This window comes from Lontra canadensis, unplaced genomic scaffold, assembly GCF_010015895.1.
Source record: "Lontra canadensis isolate GAN:19392208 unplaced genomic scaffold, GSC_riverotter_1.0 scaffold53, whole genome shotgun sequence".
In the NCBI taxonomy this organism is placed as follows: Eukaryota; Metazoa; Chordata; class Mammalia; order Carnivora; family Mustelidae; genus Lontra; species Lontra canadensis.
This window is the reverse complement of record NW_022631047.1, coordinates 9,283,146-9,302,705: the sequence shown is the minus strand read 5'-3', so window position 1 is coordinate 9,302,705 and position 19,560 is coordinate 9,283,146. Positions and strand designations below refer to the sequence as shown.

The following is a 19,560-nucleotide window of genomic DNA, read 5'->3' as shown; positions in this document are numbered from 1 at the left end:
AAATTTTATCAAATATTGTCCCATGAAAATTTTATCACAATTACTTCTACTTTGAAGATCTGCCACTCAATTCTTTTTCCATCAAAGTGGAAATTCCTCGTGCTAAACAACTATGTAGAGAAAAGAAAGACATGGAAATAGGAAGGACACTGCCTGACACTGTCTAGTCAATGGATCGGTAACTGATGAGGCATTTACACTGAGTTACTGATCACTCTGTAGCAGGAAGAGTGCCTGTAGATTACAGATATTTAGGTGAGAATGAAGTGGTCACCTTTGGAATTTGTTCAGAACTGGTCCTTTGTTTTCTCTTCACCAGATTAAGCTTATTGACAGTAAGGGCAAAGTGCCAACACACCTTCCACCCTCTGACAATCTTGTATAGCTCGGGCTGAGTCATACACTGAATGGTTATTCACGGGATATACGGATTCTTAGAATCTGAAGCAATCTTAGAAATCACTGACTCCAAAACCTTCATTAGATAAGACACAGACGCCCAGAGCGGATAGTTGGCATGCTCAAGGTTAAGAGAGAACAGCTCAAGTTAGAATCCACATCACCTGATTTCCATTCTGATATTCTTGCCACATGCCTTGGCACTTGGCAGTGACCTGTGAGTGAATCACTAATAACTACCTGTGTGCTTTTAAAGCTACAATCTACTTTCAAGCACCTGGTTGCAGACACAGGCACACTCATGTTCATGTTTGCTTATCCTCCTATCTAAAAACAATTAAAAACTCCATTTTCTTCCCAATGATTTATTTGAGAGAGAGATACACACACAGAGAACGAGCAGGGGGATGGGCAGCGGGAGAGGAAGACAAGTAGATTCTCCACTGAGCAGGGAGCCCAATGTGGGGCTCGAGCCCAGGATCCTGAGACCACAATCTCTGAGCGGAAATCAAGAGCTGGACGCTCAACTGACTGAGCCACCCAGCTGCCTTCCCACCCAAACTACAATTTAATGTTAAATCTAGGTGCTCTCCTGTACTCGCTTTGTTCATCTGATTCTTGGGGACTCCCCGTCCCTATCTTCACGCAGTGCAGTAAGAATACAGCAGTTCCTTTATGAAAGTCTCCTCCTGCTGAGTATCTCAAATATTTTGACAACTCTGACACAGGATTGAAGAAAACTGGGCCAAGTGATCAAAATGTCCTGGGGATAAAAGAATAGAGGGGACATTTCCAAGGTAAATGAGTGGATGGATGGCTGTTACATGTGAGAAAGAACAAAAAAGGGTTTTCTATGAAGGTTAAGAAATACTAGTTTTTTAGTCATTTAACCCAACCAAAACACCTAAACGAGCTGCCCCAAAGTCTCACCAAAAGTAATTCTTTAATTGCTCCATTTAAGCCAAGTGCTCTCAGTAAGAAGCATGGCCATCTGAAGCTCACAGACACACACGCTGGCTAACTGGTAAAAGTTACAGAAGCTGAAAAGTTATGACACGATGCAAGACTGACTCTGATGTCACCAGTGTTGTTTGGTGTCATGCCACAGGGAATGAGACACACGGAGGTTGTCACTAGCTTCTTAGTCCCAGAGTTAGCTGTCCATCACGGCGAGCCCTCCTGAGCGTTTCAAGTCTGACTAGACGGCAGCAGGGACATCAAGCACGTGATCTGCAGTCTGAACATCTGGTTATAGTACTTTTCTGTATTCCTAGTTTGTTCGAATGGTCACGGAGTTAGTTACTTTAGAGAACTGTTTTTTCCTAAATCTTAATCTACATAAATTTACAAACGGAAAGAATGTTAAAGCTCAAAGAGTCTGCTGACTGGCATTTCTCCCTTGCAGTGGAACAGGGACAAATGCTGTTCAAGACTGATTCTGAGGTGCTTTAAGATACCAAAATGCCTTAACGAGCAAAGATAAAATGATACTCCCGTTACCTGTATTCAGTACACTTTTTTTATTTTTTTTTTTAAGATTTTTTTTTAAAAATATTTTATTTATTTATTTGACAGAGAGAGAGATCACAAATGGGCAGAGAGACAGACAGAGAGGGGTAGGGGAAGCAGGCTCCCTGCTGAGCGGAGAGCCCAATGTGGGGCTCGATCCCAGGACCCCGGGATCATGACCTGAGCTGAAGGCAGAGGCTTAACCCACTGAGCCACCCAGGCTCCCCTTTTTTTAAGATTTTTTTAAGATTTTTTTTTTTTTATTTATTTGACAGATCACAAGTAGGCAGAGAGGCAGGCAGAGAGAAAGGGGGAAGCAGGATCCCTGCCGAGCAGAGAGCCTGATGTGGGCCTGATCCCAGGACCCTGAGATCATGACCCAAGCCGAAGGCAGAGGCTTAACCCACTGAGCCACCTAGGCGCCCCAAAACTTTTTTTTTTTAGATTTTATTTATTTGTCAGTGAGAGAGCACAAGCAGCGGGGGTGGCAGGCAGAGCGGCCAGAGGGAGAAGCGGGCTCTCTGCCGAACAAGGAGCCCAATATGGGACTTGATCCCAGGACCCTGGGATCATTACCTGAGCTGAAGGCAGGTGTCCCATCAGTCCACTTTTATCACATTTTAATTCTTTGTAAATTAATACACCACATGGTAACAACTTCCAGCCAGATTATCTGATCAACCAGAATATCCCTGGGCTCAGGAATCAGGAGTCATCTAGTTCAGAAATTCAGCTCTGCAGCTGGGATGAACAGATCCCTTGGATCTCAATGTGTTCAACTGTGAAACAGGGAAAGTGCTAGCCGTATCTGCAGGCTGTGGTACAGATTAAAAGAGAAAATACCTGTAAAAGTGTCACATGTGGATGTCCTCGAGGCCACTTTAAAAATATTGACATTTGAGCAAATATTTTATATGAGTCTATCTATACCGAACTTAAACTTCGAGGCTTCTTTTAACTGGCCTGGCTGCTGCCCACCTCACGATTAAACTAAATTAAACCTACAGCAAGTTTCAAAAATAAAGGTTTGTAAATTGCACCTCATACTCCCAGGAAGAAGCCCATTGGCCACAAAGCTACTAAAGCTTCTGCTTCAAGGCCCTTCCTTTGCAGAGGCCCCTTTTAAGGCCCAGGGGGGTTGGGGCGGTGGTGGAGGCAGGAGCTAAGGACCAGTTCACATGGTCATATGTATCTGTGAAACTTATAAGCTATTTTTGTATCCTTTTTCCTAAAAAAAGGTCCCCACGATTATATAAGCTTCAGGTCCCAAATCCAAGATTTGGATCTGGGATTTAAAAAAAAAAAAGCAACCACCATAACAAAACTAGGCACTGGTCAGAAAATCCTTCTACTCCCAGGATCCCGTGGGTACAGGGCTTCAACCAAGGTCTTCCAAATGACAGGCATACTCCCCAACTAAGTTCCACTGGGGGTTCCGGGTAGGGGTGGGGCATTTGGCAGCAGGGGGTTCCTGGCTGTCGGTGGCTGCACAGGCCTGAGAAGGGGTAAGGCTGAGAAGGCTCTGACAGGATTGAGACTGGTAGGTAGGGAGAGCCAGCTGGGGCGTGGGATGCAAGGGTGATATGTGGGAAGCAAATGTGGAAGAGAAGGGGCACAAAGACTGTCAAATGTAGACTTTGGGTACACTGTCAACCCTAGGCAAGTGTGTGGAGTAACGGACTGCCTACAACCCCTCTTCCTTGCTCAATAACAGTCTGACACACAGAGGCTGAAATGCAGTGTACATCAAGAGACTACAGGAGGCAAGGGAATGCTGCCAGAGCTAGGGCGGGGAGAAGGGAGGGAAGGGGGGGACCCCGGGGTGGGGGTGGGATGAAGTGGCCCGTATTGCATATGCTAAAGCAGTGTGTTTCAGCCAGCAGGGGCATCCGTTTAAGTAGAAGAGAGAGGAGAGGATTGCAGAAATCATCCAGCAGAGATGTTTATCACCTGGGAAAACAGGCCCTTTCTGGGCACAGTGAGAAGCAATGGGCTGACTGGGCTCCCACAGTACACCCCCCTCCCCTCCTCTCTGATGGGTCTGCCCCTCCTCTTGCCTCTTCTTTTCCTTTCCTTCCCTTTCTGTTCCTGTTTTCTCCTCTTCCTTCCCTTGTACAGGCCTGAAGTATCTTAACCCCCTTTTTAAAAAAAGATTTTATTTATTTTATTTATTTGAGATAGTGAGGGAGAGAGTCAAAAAGAGAGAGGATGAGCAGGGAGAAGGGGCAGAGGGAGAGGGACTCCCAGCTTAGCACAGAGCTCAAGGGACTCAATCCCAGGACTGTGAGATCATGACCGGAGCTGAAGCAGACACTTAACCCACTGAACTGCCCAGGTGCCCCCTCTCCCCCATTTTCAATGCTTTCTGGATTTTATACATTATGGGTTCTCACTCAGTAATGTCTAGCTAGTTTCCAGTAACGTGGGTTTTCCTCCCCTTTTAATTCATGGCTTGGTCTTCAGTGGAGAAATGGCCCTTTGCTCCTGTTGTGACTTGATCTGGCCTAGGGCTGCCCAAGGGTTGCCCTGTCCCATTGCCAAGTGGCTAATTAGCTGCTCTTTCTCCAACCCTCCCAAATACTTGTCATGAGAATTTCTCTCTTGTGTTTAGATTTGCCAAATCTAATCTTTGTAAATACAAACAAGGTGAGACTTTTTCCTTAACAGGCATTTTGGCAAATGAAACAATAAATGCTTTCTTCTAGCCAAGATTCTAACAAGAAAGATAACAGCATTACACCCTGTAATTGTCCTCATGAATCTGAAGAGGTGTAATTGTTGGGTTCTCACTCTACCTGAGATCATATGTGGTCCCTCTTTAGTCCTTTTTTAAGTCTAGAATTCAGTGAATTTTAGTCTATTCACAATGTTGTGCAAGCATCCCCAGTGTCTTAATGCCAGAACATTTCTATTCCCCGGACAAGAAACCTCACCCCTCCTAGCAGTCACTCCCAATTCAACCGTCCTTTCATTCCCTGGCAACCACAACCACAAGCCCACCTTCTGTCTTTAAGAAATCATACTGGCGTCTCCTGAGTGACTCAGCTGGTTGAGCGAGGAGTCTCAGGAGTCTCAGGATTGAGTCCCCCATTGTGCTCCCTGTGGGGAGGGTGCTTCCCCCTCAATCTCTGCCTACTTGTGATCTGTCTGTCAAATAAATAAATGAAAATTAAAAAAAAAAAAAAAAGGAATGTGCTTATTCTGGGCATTTCATATAAACAGAATCATACCGAATGTGCCCATTTCTCAGCATGACATTAACATAACAAAAACATCAGGGTAACAGTTTCAAGGTCCATCCATGCATTCATCTGTAGGAGCACAAATAGTTGTTTCCACTTTTTGGCCTTTATAACAATGCTATCAACATTTGGTGTAAGTTTTTGTGTGAACACACGCCTTCAATTCTCTTGAGTATAGAACTAGGGGTGGCATGGCTAGGTCACGCTGTAACTATTTAACTTTGAGACACTGCTCAACTGTTTCCCATGGTGGCTGCACTGTTTTCCATTCCCATCAGTGACCCACGAGGGTTCCAAGTTCTCCACAGCCTCACCAACACTTGCTTATTCCATTTGTTTTTTTTTTTAATAACCATACCAGCAGGTGTGAAGTGGTATGTCACTGTGATTTTAATTTGTATTTCCTAAATGACTAATAAGCTGAGCATTTTTCTGTGTGCTTATTGGCCATTTGTATGTCTTGCTTAGACAAGTGTCTATTCATATCCTTTGCCCATTTTTTAACTGAGTTATGACTTTTTATTATTGAATTAGAAGAGTTCTTGACAGATTCTGGGTACTAGATCCTTATCAGATATATGGTTTACAATTTTTTTTTAACTCGATGGGTTATCTTTTCATTTTCTTGGTAGTATCCTCTGATGTACAAAAGTTGGAAATGATCTTCTTTCTATATCGAGCATTTCAATATTACTTGAAGATTTGGGAAGAATTTAAAAAACATTTTAAAATTATATATTTTATTTATTTATTTTTTAAATATTTTATTTGTTTATTTGAGAGAGAGTGAGAGGGGAGAGGTCAGAGGGAGAAGCAGACTCCCCATTGAGCAAAAAGCCTGATGCAGGACTTGATCCTGGGACTCCAGGATCATGACCTGAGCTGAAGGCAGTCGCTTAACCAACCTAGCCACCCAGGAGCCTTATTTAAAAAATTTTTTTTTTAAGTAGGCTCCACACTCAGCATGGGGCCCAATGTTGGGCTTGAACTTACAACCCTGAGATCAAGACCTGAGCTGGGTCAAGAGTCAGATGCTCAACCCACTAAGCCACCCAGGCACCCCTAAAAATTACATATTTTAGAATAAAATAATACTTTATAAAACCAAAGGATAAGACTTGAAAAAACTGGGAGCTTTTGGTGATCTGATGACCTAAGTCCCCATAAATAATTATGTCAGGTTCTTAGTATAAATAATATAAATGCATGCCATCTAGTTCCTAGTTTTGCTTTTGTTTACTACTCTTTCATTTTTCATAAAAAAAATTATTTAAAAATAATCTCTACACCCAACATGGGGCTTGAACTCACAACCCTGAGATCAAGAACTGGATACTCTACTGACTGAGCCAGCTGGGTGCCCGTTTACTACTCTTTCAGAAGAACCAACGAAGAATTTAAAAATGGAGTCAGATTATCCTTTGGCTAGAGAATGAGGATTTCTAGAAGCACTTACAGCTCAACGTTTTTTGTCAGGGCCCCACTATATTGGTACTCGAACTATAATCAATCTTTCCCCCTTTTGTCGGAGGTAGATACCATAGGAGTCTTACAGGGCACAACTCCAGCTGGCCTGCTTGCTGGCTTCCAAACCGAAGTTTTGTATTTATGGACAGCGATCCAGAGCGGTGTCCAAGTCCATCTGAGTTTAGAATTGCTACCACAGCAGAAATCGGAAACTTCAGGAGCTAGAAGGCACTGACCATGTCTATGTGGATGCCACTTCTCATTACAGCATACACAACTATACAGTGATCAGAACTTTAACCTCCTGGGATCTCATATCCTCCTTAGAATCCTTTTTCTTTTACAGTGAACTGCCTGCAAAATTACTATCTCACTGTTTATAATTTTATGTAGCAGTATGACCATGTAGGCTTTTCTTATGAAAATGCCATAGCAACATGAATACTTGGTATTGAAAGCATCTTTAATGGACAAAAGCTTTTTATTTTGCATTTAAACTTAGCCTGTGCTTGGACTGCGGGCATTTATTTATTTATTTACTGTTGTTAAAAAGATTTCACTTATTTATTGACAGAAAGAGAGAGAGCACAAACAGAGGGAACAGGAGAGGGAGAAGCAGACTCTGCACCTAGCAGGGAGCCCGATGTGGGACTTGATCCCAGGACCCCGACCTGAGCTGAAGGCAGACGCTTGACTGACTGAACCACCCAGGTGCCCCAGAGTGGGGCGTTTACATAGTCAACTTGTTGACTTCATGTGAGCCAAGAACAAAACCTGGGTCTGATCATTTTTTGGCCTGATCTTTGCCCTGCTTTCTGACCAATGTCCTTATAGCTAGAAAGCAGTAACATTCTACCAGAAGTCTCTATTACTAACAACTTTGGTACATATGGCGCTTAGATAGAATACTTCATTCAAGGTGTCCGGAATTTAATGAATCTTGCTTTATCTTCAAAGCCAGTGCCTGAATAGAGAGGAACTTGGATTTAAAAACCAGTCCATTTTAAGCCCAAAGGCAATTCTTACCCAGAAATTACTTATCTTTATTTTTAGTGTCTTACTCGCTACCTCCCTTCTCATTTTGAAAACAGGCAGAAATAAAGACACATGCAACATCTTTTGGGCTGCATGAATCATGGACGGGCTTTGAAGGTCTCTAGGGAACTACTGAGGCTTCACCACGAGAACTCCAGGGGGGTTCCTAAATCTCCTGGCCCCCGACTTCAGCAGTTGCTGGAAAAATGTCAACACACACACACACACACACACACACACCCCTACCTTAAACAGTCTATGCTTGAGAAGGGCAGTTTGCCTAGAACAGCTTTTCCTGGCAGCTGCAACTAGGCCACCTCATTTTTGTTAAAGCTACAAGTCACAGTTTATTAACTGTATTCAGAAATGTGAGTCAGTCGATGAAGAGAAGGCTGGAGTGCTCGAGGTAGGTGACGCAAGTCAGAAAGGGAATGATGGAACTAGGAGTCCAACCCCGTTATGGAAAAAATTCCTCCATATTTAACCTTCTCATCAAAAGTGTGAAACAGACAGTGGAGGTAAGGATATGAGTTAGACGGTAGAGATGACAATGATATCATTGACATAATATTAACAGTAACATTCAGTAAGAAGAATATATTTGAAGAACAAGTGATGTTAGCAAATGGCATTTCTAACAAGTTCCTAGGACGCAAGCCAGGAGATGCTAGGAGGTGCCCATGCTGCTGGTCTCAAGACCACGCTTGGAAAGGGAGGGATAAGTATTTATTAAGGGAAGGAAGGAACAATTATTTAATTATAATTATTTAAAACTACTTTGGGGGCGGGGGACGCCTGGGTGGCTTGGTCTGTTAAGCATCTGCTTTTGGCTCAGGTCATGATCCCAGGGTCCTGAGATGGAGCCCCAAGTTGGGAGCCTGCTTTTCCTTCTCCCTCTGCCTGCCGCTCCCCCTGCTTGTGCTCACTTGCTCTCTATCAAATAAACAAAAATCTTAAAAAACAAAACTACTTTGGGTCAAAGGTTTACACATTTTACCTCATTCAGTCCCACCGAGCTTCCCAATTTGCTCTCCCCACTTTTCCAGGGCAGAGGAGAATGAACACATCTGTGCCACGGGTATGACTGAGTGATTATCTGGAAGTTGGGCATTTCTTTGATGACTACACTATTTTTAAAAATTCACGTAAATTTCACACTCTTTCCAAATATTGCTTGTTATGAATTAAATCCAATTTAAGTAACTATTAGATAAACTGCTTAATGCTTAACCTTAATCCTTTAGTGAAACTGCCCTTTGGGAACACGAGGAAATGGATGGCTGAAGTTTAATAATTAGTCTGTGGTGACGCAACTAGTACATACTTAATCTGAACACAGTCTGTACCTGGGCCAGCAGGTATTGGAAGACAACGCACATCCCACTCTTTTATGCCGCCATTTTACCCCCACCTACCCGAAACGTCTATCAGGTTTTTCTCTCTGACTCCTTTATGGGTCCTCTATTGTTCTAATCAAACTGGACCACCTGCTGTTCCTCAGATTCTCTTACTTTTCCTAATCTTCACATGTATGTTCATTATTCTTTGTAGCTAGAAAGATTCTTTCTACCTTACTAGAATCTTCTATAACCTTTAAGGTCCAGCTGAAATACCATTTCCTTTTTGAAGACCAGTCCCATTTTTGAAAGGCTGCTGCACTGAACACCTCCAGTGAGTTCTGATGGTGCCCAGACAAATTTAAGGTCAGTGGGTATATAATTATTTTTGTTGAATTAGGTTGGGCATATAATCTCATGGGCCCAAATTTCCACATGCCTCTGTGAATGAATGATTCTATTTGACATGAAAGTTATAATGGCATTCAAAACATGAAGTTTTGGGGCACCTGGGTGGCTCAGTTGGTTATGCATCTGCCTTCAGCTCTGGTCATGATCCCAGAGTCCTGGGATTGAGCCCTGCTTCCGGCTCTCTGCTCACCAGGGAGTCTCCCTCTCCCTCTGTCCTTCCTCCCTGCTCTTGCTCTCTCTCTCTTTCTCTCAAATGAATAAATAATCTTTAAAACACAAACAAACCAAAAAACAAAACAGAGCATGAAGTTTTGTGCAATGTAAGATATCGAAGTGCAGACAAAAAGGAGATGAAAGAATGTATTTAAAAGAAATTGCCAGGGGTGCCAGGGTGGCTCAGTCCATTGAGTGTCTGGCCCTTGATTTCAGCACAGGTCTTGATCTCAGAATTATGAGATGGAGCCCCACGTCAGATGTGGCACTGGGCGTGAAGCCTGGTCAGGATTCTCTCTCCCCCTCTGCCCCACTCTCCTCTCTCTCTAAAAAAAAAAAACCTTCAAAGAGAAAGATTTAGATTATGATAAAATCTGTAGCTATGAATTAGAATAAAGTTTCAAAATGTAGACTCTACCTAGACTTTAAGAATTGGAAGAAGACTTGAAAATCATCTAAGACTACCCCCTTATTTTCTAGTAGTAGAATTTCTGGACCCCGTTTGTATTATGGTCAGAAGTCACATTTGTTTAGTTAATGCTGTTTAATTTCCATCTAGCTTGGCTTTGGTCTCTTTATATTGTAATTTCAGTGCTACCTGAAGAAAGCTTTTTGCACTGAGTAACAGATTTAGTTCCGAAGGGCCAAACCTGACTTTGGTCCAAGGGGAACTGAACTGCAGAACCTACTTTGATTTTAAAGGTTTTTAACCTTAGTCATGCCAACCTGAACCTCTGAGGAATGAATCCTTACCCCATCAAGTGCAATTTCTTCCTTCCTTCCTTTTAAAAAAAAAAAAGAAAGAAAAGATTTATTTATTCATTTGAGGGAGAGAGAGAGGAGGGGCAGAAGGAGAGAGAGAGAATCCTGAAGCAGACTCCCGGTGAATGGGGAGCCCAAAATAGGGCTTAATCGCAGGACCCTGAGACTATGACCTGAGAGGCAATCAAGAATAAGACACTTAGGGGCGCCTGGGTGGCTCAGTCGTTAAGCATCTGTCTTCAGCTCAGGTCATGATCCCAGTGTCCTGGGATCGAGCCCCACATCGGGCCGAGCTTCTCCCTCTCCCACACCCCTGCTTGTGTTCCCTCTTTCGCTGTATCTCTCTGTGTCAAATAAATAAATAAAATCTTAAAAAAAAAAAAAAATCAGCCTCTTAACCATTGGAACCACCCAGATACGGCCCAGGTGCAATTTCTGATCAGTCTAACAGCCAAGCCACAGTCGTGGCCAACACTAGAGGAGACCACTCATACTAAGCTGGTGGCCATCTAGTCCAGTTGGCCAGCTCCAGCTTTGGCCGCTGAGAGGTATTTCGTGTGCTGACTCCATCTTGGCTTACCCACATAAGTGAAGAGAACAGGACACCAAGGGCATTTATCTTTTCTACCCCCACACTCTCTTTGCAATCCCAGTGTGATCAAGAGCAGGGACTTTAGATCGGGGTAGAAACAGGTTTGACTTCTGACAAGTTACTTAACCTCTGAAGGCCCCAGTTTCCTATCTGCACAAGGGTGAGGATAACAGTACTTTAATTATCTCATGGCTAACCTGGCTGGCGTAGGTGGGGTACATTGAGTACTTCAGATGATGTCGTAGGCATACGAGTCTCATGAATGTCAGCAATTGTTACTACAGGCCAGGTGTGGTGAATGTTAACATACTCCATCAACAAGAATTGTGTTCTCTGCTCTTTGTACAAGCCTCTCCATGGTGTTTTAAGCCCCCCCTGATTCCATTATGATACCAACACTGACTCCTAAAACCCTATCTGTATTCCAACTTCTCTCCTGAGCTCAAGCTTGGGTTTTGTAACTCTTAAGCCACCTGGAGGTGGCCTGGGAACCTAGAGCAAATCCAAAACAAGACCACTGCCTGGCAGCGCCCAGTATGGGACGCTCCTCTTGACCTCTCTGCATTTGTGAGACATCATTATCTTTCCAGCAGAAGGACTGGTAGTTTTTTTTTTTTTTAAATTGCTTCTTCATCCTCCATTTAATCAGCGGCCAAGTCATATAGTCACATGCTCACTTAGTCAATAAATACTTCTTGCCTTTTTCAGAAGCCAGGTATGGTGTTCCACTCTGGGAAATACTGTTGTGGGCAAAACTGACATGGTTTCTGCTCTCATCCACAAATACGGAAACACTACTGGGAATATACACGTGGGAGGAAATTTCAGTGGGTATAAGAAAGTGCAACAGGGGACATCATACAAAATCAGAGTCAGGGGCTCCTGGGTGACTCAGATGGTTACGCGGCTGCCTTCAGCTTGGGTGGTGATCCCAGGGTCCTAGGATAGAGCCCCACATCTGGCTCCCTGCTCAGTGGGGAGCCTGCTGCTCACTCCTCCTTTGCCCAACCCTCACCCTGCTTGTGCTTTCTCTCTCTCTGTCAAATAAATAAATAAGATCTTTAAAAAATAAAATAAAATAAAATAAAGTAAGAGTCAGGAAAGAACTCTCAGATCACAGGAAGTGACAATCTGAACTGAGACCCCAAAGATGAAAGAAGTCTGTCAGGTGAATAATGAATGAAGAACATTCTGGGTAGCTGCATTAGCAGGTACAAAGGCTCCAAGGTAGGAAACCACTTAATGCCTTTCTCTGAGGAACTGAAAAGAAGGCAGTGTGGTTAAAAAGTTGTGAGCTTGCTTGAGATGAGGCTGGTAAAGCAGGCAGGGGCTTACTAACTGTGTACAGAAGGGTTCTGAGCCGGAGAGGCACGGGATCTGACCACTTTGCTTGGGGGTGGAGGGGGGGGGCAAGAACAGAATTAGAGACCAGTTGGGAGGCTACTCCTGTGGTTCTGGTGACAGATGGCCGGCGGCTGTGGCGAAGGAGAAAAGGGGATGTATTGGAGACACAATTTGGAGGTGATATTGACAGGACTTGGGGACTGGGATGTGGGGAGAGGCTGAAAGGGAGGTGCAAGGCTGAGTCTTAGATTTCTGGCGTGAGCAGCTGTAGATGCAAGTGTATGCAGAAGCTACTTTTCAAAAGATTCTGCGTTCCTAAAATACTCACATGAGATCCCTATCTTCCCCTCTTGGTGCAACCACCTTGTCTCCGAGTCCATATAACCACCTGGATCATTGTTCTTTCTCGCTGGCTTCTCTACTTCCTGTCTGTGTCTGCTTCAAATCACCCCATGCTGATAATCACCCCATTATTTTCCCAATACAGCTCTGGTCATATTATTTCTCTTTCAAATACCTCCCATGGTTCCCTATCACTGACTTAATTAAGCACGAACCCCTTGCTTTGGCTCTCCAGGCTCTATGATCTACCTTTCCAGACTTCTTTATTATTTTTTTTTTTATTGGGGGGGAAGGGGCCAAGGAAGAGGGAGGGAGAATCCCAAGCAGTCTCCATGACTGGCGCAGAGTCCAACGTGGGGCTCCACCCCAGGACCCCAAGATCATGACCCGAGGAGAAATCAAAAGTCGGACCCTCAACCGACTGGGCCACCCAGGTGCCCCTCTGGTCTGATTTCCACCACTTCTCTATTTAAGTCCTGTTTTAGTGCCAGTGGACTACTTCCTGTTCCACCATGTCCACTCCACGTCTACCACTCCAATGCCTTTGCTCACGGTATTCCCTTCTGTCTCACCATCTCAGTCTGCTGGAACCTTATTCAGCTTTCAAAGTTCATTAAAGGTCCAATCTCTCAATCTCATACAGCTTTGTAATTCTCTTATGGCACTTAGATTTCTGTCTTTTATTGTGGCTGTTAGAGTACTTATCTCCAGCTCATTCCCTACCCCAGAACTATAGACAATACTTTGGAGTGCCTGGTTCTGATTCCTCATACTGCAGGGTCCATTGTAGGGTTTAACTCCCAGTAGGTACCTTTGCTTGAATTTACTTGGAACAACTCGTGTTATGGATGAGGGAGCAGAAGGCTAGTGGAGGACAAAGCACAAGCAGACACCCCTCAAGCTCTCCCCTCCCTCCACTCCTGGGTGGGATAGGTGTAACATTCCTCCAGGAAACTTCCAGCTATCTTAATGTTAATGCTTCGCAATGCTTCGCTAGAGGGAAAAACAGCCTTAGCTTGATAATAGCAATGCAACCAGTGTCCAGAGGGTCTTCTTTAGCATATCAAAGTCCTTTTGGACACCTCCCATTTTCTCTACCTCTCCCAACTCCCAAGTATATAAATAGCCACTCTTCACAACCCAGGTGCAAAGTTTTTTTTGGCCCACAGGTCCTGTCCCTGTGCTTTCATAAAATCACCTTTTTGCGCAAAGATGTCCCAAGAATTATTTCTTGGCCCTCAGCTCCAGACCTCACCAACATTCCAGAACTATATCATTAAGTATCCTAAAGAGTAATAAGACCCCAGGTGTTGAAGGGGAGGTTATTTTCAACACCATAGCAAAACACCATAGCAAAATCGACCTTCCATCAAATTCCTTGTTATCTTACAAAAGACAAACATACATGCATCCCTTTAATGGAGTTTTCTGGCTGTTTAAAATAATCCAAGGCAGCGGTACTCAGAAACTTATCCTGTCCTTGAAGTATTGAATATAAAAAATTACGGCATCTAACTCAGGATTTTTCAAACTACTTGTAACCGACTAATAGGTCCTGAAACTAATTTAGTGGGACAAAGCAGTGCTGAAAAACAAAACAGAAACTAGCTACATACACAGCTTATATAAGGATAAAGAATGTTCCTTGAAACTTTTGTTTCATATATATATATATATATTTGGGTCATGATTAAATATTTCTCACCATGGGTTGCAGTCACAAAGGTTTGAAAGCTACTGCATTAATGATTTACTGCCTACCCCAAGATCAGTACATAGAACTTGAGCAGGAAAAGTAAAATGTTAAGAAAATAGCAATGAGACTGTCTAATTAAAAGTTATTCACACTTTAGGGGCACCTGGGTGGTTCAGTCTGTTAAGCATCTGACTCTTGATTTTTAGCTCAGATCAGGATCTCAGGGTTGTGAGATCAAGCCCCTTTCTCGCCGGAGCATAGAGCCTGCTTAAGATTCTCTCTCTCCCTCAGCCCCTTCCGTCTCCCCACCCCAAACTCTCTCTATCTAAAAAACAAAAACTCTTATTAAAAAAAAAAAAAAAAGATTCATACTTTAAAACGTGAATGTCTGATATACCTAACTCTTCCCTTGGGGTGTCTGTAAGTGCCTTTAACCCACATTAATTGTGAATTAATAGAAAGTGGGTCAGAATCATTTTGGACTATAAGCCTTCTTGCTACATCTGACAAGGATTTCCTCTAGTATCCCCATTACCCAAGACAGCGGGGGTTCTGGAACCAGGAACTCCATTGCTCTAGGTTACAATACGCAGAAATGGTAATACCTTTGTAAGGAAAACATTTACAACCAGAGTGCACTCTTTCTTCCATGTATGTGTCAAGCCTATCAGTTTCTGTCTGCATGTAGCTATTTAATCCATACCTAGAAAACACAATCCTATATATCAATGTGGAATAGCTATGCCTGATACCAGGCAACAACAGCACATGGGAGATAGGAAGGGGGGGATCTGGGAAATCGCAGAATGTCAAGGGGGTTCAGGAGTACAGTATATGTTTTACACCAAGTGTTTATCGCTTGATCACTGATGGTGATGGGAGGAGAGTAGAGGGAAAGGATACGGAGAAAACAATTTCCCAGTCAGCTGTATGCCCCACGATAGCACGGCAGTAGCTCCCCAGGAGTGCACAGGCAGTATTTGATCACATCAGCACAAAACGGACAAATTCCAAGCCCTAATTTCAGCCCTAGCTCCATTCAACAGGTTGCCCCTAATAATTTGTTGCTACTTATGTTACATTCTCAATTTATAGTGGAGAAATCAGTGAGCTTCCAAATGAATGAATGTAAACACTCTTAATTGCCAATTACAACACCAACAAATAACTGGGTGAGAAACAAGTCTCAAGGAGTAGAAGTTCAAAGCTGCTGTGGTGTGAAGAATTCTAGATTGGGGGTTTTGATAAATCTGGGTTAGATCTGAGAGATACTGAGGTGCCTTTTGCCTCCAAAGTTTTACACTTCTACATGGGAGGGAAAAGGGGAACTTTAGTTGGAAGAAAGGAAGATCAGCTTGGTTTTATCTGTAAAAAGCAAGTAACAATTATATCAGCTGCTAAGGTTATTTAAATATAAATTAATGACTCTCACATTATCTAGATCTAGTTAACACCCTTAGGTGATATCATACTCAATGTCTCTACTGACTACTGGATACATTCCAAACTTCTTTCTGGCATTTAAGGAATCCCACAACTACCTTTTATCCCCAACTTCTCATGACTCTGATCTTTAATCTGCTCTTGTCCCAGTCCTGTTTGCTTAATTCTTCCCTACCCCTACTCTCCCAGCTGGAAGTCCCATAACCTTCATAAAACCTTCCAACTACTCAAATGTTTATGCATCAGCTCTTGACCTTTGAATTCCTACAGGACTTTACAAGCTGTCCTTTTAGGTAGGCATTAGTGTCCTCATTTCATAGATAAGCAAATTGAGGCCCAGAGGGGTTAAGGGACTCGCCCAGGGTCCCACGGTCCGCCAGCAGCAGCAGGGCTGGGTCTGACTTGCTTGCCTTCGCAAGTCCACACTTTTTTTTTTTTTTTTTTCTCATTGTGCCATGCTGCTTCCTTGTATTAAAAAACCAAGGAGGAAGGATGCAGCAAAAAAGCCTATAAAGCAGTTACAATACAGCTTGTTGTGACATAAAGTCAGACACATCACATCCTTTGAACCATATGGGTAATAAACGTTTGGAGTAGCATAGTTTTTAAAGGGGGTTGTCAGTCCTGTTTCCCAAGCCCAGTATTAAAATGATATCCCAGGATAAATGACAGGTGAGTAAAGTTAAGAGACGGGGAAAAGCAACAAGGTAAAAGAAGAAAACATTAGAAACAAGACAGAAAAGAGAAGTAAGTGTAATATAAGCTGGCAATGCAGAAAAAGACTCCGAACATGCAAGGACAGAATTCGGGGCTTAGGGGCCCACAAAGCTAATACCTAAGTTAGGGAGCCTATGCCTACCGACAAGAAGCGCGCATGTGTGAGAGTTGATATTAATAACAGACAGCAGTACACATGGACAAAGAGTGGAACTCAAGAGAGAGACAAATAAGGATAGGTCGTGGGGACACAGGGGAGATCATGGCACGATGAGACGGTGGTGGCGCCAAATGAGGGGCCAGAATGGTACAGCAGGGGTCACAGAGAAAGGTAAAGAGGTTCAGAGGGCACGGCGCCCCCAGACTCGAGGAAAGACTTGTCTTCCTCTCGATAGCTGGTCGGCGTGATTGAAGATTCACATCCGCACCCCACAAAGCCTTCCTGGGTGGCTCCGGAAAGTGAGGGGGGGTCACGTCCCCATTCCCCGGGGACTCCGCGAGGGGGCGGAGCGAAGCAGGAGGGTCCTTACCCATAAAGATGGAGATGATGAGCCGCAGCGCCTGTTCCGACGCGCCCAGGGACGTCGCCAACTTGTTAAGGCTCAGCTCCTCGAAACCAAACCGCAGCACCTTCGCCAGCTCCGCCACCGTTCCCACGTCCCCCTCAGCTGCGGACGCCATCTTTGCTCCGGGCGTCCCCCAGGGACCCCCCAGCTCCGCGCGCCCCGAATGTGGGCACAAGGCTGTAGCTTCACCCCCAATTCCGGCCCGGAGCCCGCCCACGGCGTGCGCATTGGCTGCGGGCCCGCCCAGCGGCTCCAGACTCCCCCGGCTATTGGTCGGCCTGAGACGGGGGCGGGGCCTAGGGCAGCAAGGTAGGCAGAGGGCGGGTCTGAACGTTTGTAAAGCAAAGGTGACTCCCGCCGAGAATGAGCGCGGGGCGGGCCGGGGGCGGGGCTTGGAATCGGGAACTGGAGTTGCGATTGGAAAAGTCTAAAGCCGGCGGCGAGGTGATTGTACAACTCGGTTCTAACTGCTTGGGGGAGGAGTCGGTGAGGGTGAGTGTCCTGCCGGCTCGTGCGCTGCCTTCCCATTGGCTGAGGCGGGAGCAGGCGAGAGTCGGGACGGGGGGGGGGGGGGGGGCGGCCACCCGCCCGCGAGGTTACTCTCGGGCGCCGGCGCGCCGGGGTTACTGGGGCATGTAACGGAGAGGGCGGGAATTCCTGGAGCGGCTTCGCGAGCGCCTCCTAACGGCAGCTCCGGGTCGTTCTCAAACCGTTAGCACGCCGCCTTCACTGCGCATCGCTTTTCGCGCAATCTCCTGTGTTAAACCCTCACCTTTCCCGAGAGGCGAGGAAACCGACGTATGCAGTTTTAGTCTTTGTTGGTTTCATTGACAATAAACGAGTTTGTCACTATGTAAGTAGTGCAGGTTCATGGTAAAGGTTCAAACAGTTTAGAGACATAAAATGAGTTCTTTCCTCCCACCTTGCTTCCCAGTCTTACTTCTTACGGGTAACCACCGCTCAGATTGTACTAACGAAAATGTGCCGAGCGCTTCGCGTGTGCCTGGGACTGTGCTGGGCTCTGGGGAATATAATGTTGAACCCAAAGCAATGGAATGGGCATGCTGCACGGTCATAGTGTTAATGCATGTGTAATTGAAAGCAAAAGTAAGTGCTCTGAAGCAAAGGAGAAGGGTGCTATAAGAGTAACAGAAAACTGAGTTTCTTGTAATAACTGGAATTTGCGGAACATTCTTGTACATTATAGCTTATACTTCTGTAGCACTTTGCTCCTCACAAAGCATTTATAACCATATTATTTCACTTAATTTGGCTGTGAAACAGGATGTTAATTATTATGATTCCGTCTCATGGGCAGAGGCTTGGAGAAATTAAGGAACTTGCTAAGTTCCTTTTCCAGTAAGTGGCAGAGACAATTTAAACTGAAATCTGTTAAATTTCACTTTCCTCTCCCGCGTTTTTAGGAAAAAAAATAAAAATATGAAACATTCAGAACAGCTGAGAATAAGATACACCCCCCCCCCAGATTAGGAAACAAATATCTCATACACAATTGAGGAGCCTAGTATATATGCCTACTCCGTGGCAATTCCCTCCTTCCCTTCTCAGAGGTCAAAACTTTACTGACGTTGGTATTTATCAGTCCCTTGCCTATTTTTATACCTTGCATAATGTGTACATCTAGAGAGAATATACAGTAAGTTTGCATGCTTTTAAACTTTATATCGATGGGACTACAGTGAATGGATCATTTTGCAGGTTGTTTTTATGCTTAATATCTTTATTGAGATATAGTCGTGTTTTCATGTGTAGTTCGAATCCACTCATTTACAGTGATGTAATATTCTACATTTAGCTTTTCATGGTCGTGTTGAGGAATACTTGGGTCATTTCCTATTAATTTGTGTATTGTTTTATGACAAACATTGCTGCAGTGAGCATTCTTTAAGCAAGAGTGAGAGTTTCTCTAGGACTGTGACTCCAAACCTTTTTTTTTTTTAATTAGCTGAGATCTCCTGTATGAAACACATTGCTATCTAGTAAACACACATATTCATACACTAGACAACACATATAATACTCACACAAACATACCCACAATACACACGGCCATACTGATACTTTCTACTCTATTTTAATTCATTAAAAAATTGCTGATCAGAGTCCACTAACTTGATCAATACCTACTGATAGTTTGTGATCCTCACTGAGGAAAGACTTCCCTAGTGTTTATAATCAGGAAGGGAATAATGGGTTGTACCTTATGCACACTTTTAACTTTATTAGATTTTGTTGAAGTGTCTGGGTAGATGTTATTTAAGACCCTTAAAATATCTGACTTGCTGAATAAGTAAAATATATTTGTTAAAGCATCTAGTCAACTGGACCTTGTCTAAAAATGTAGAAAGTTGTGGGATGCCGGGGTGGCTCAGTAGTTTAAGCAACCGACTTGATTTCAGCTCAGGTAATGATCTCAGGGTCCTGAGATTGAGCCACGCCCACACGCCCACCCATAGGGCTCTGC

General features: G+C 44.0%; 1 protein-coding gene across 1 annotated transcript in view; it reads right to left on the bottom strand.

The window, feature by feature from the left end:
* The window catches only part of LPCAT3 (lysophosphatidylcholine acyltransferase 3), a 37,985-nt gene extending 20,691 nt beyond the window's left edge, over positions 1-17,294 (bottom strand). Inside the window, exon 1 of the mRNA XM_032874701.1 lies at positions 17,040-17,294. Within this exon, the coding sequence (XP_032730592.1) occupies positions 17,040-17,190 (151 nt within the window). The 5' untranslated portion in view covers positions 17,191-17,294. The remainder of the gene's footprint in view (positions 1-17,039) is intronic.
* Between the last annotated feature and the right edge of the window lie 2,266 nt (positions 17,295-19,560).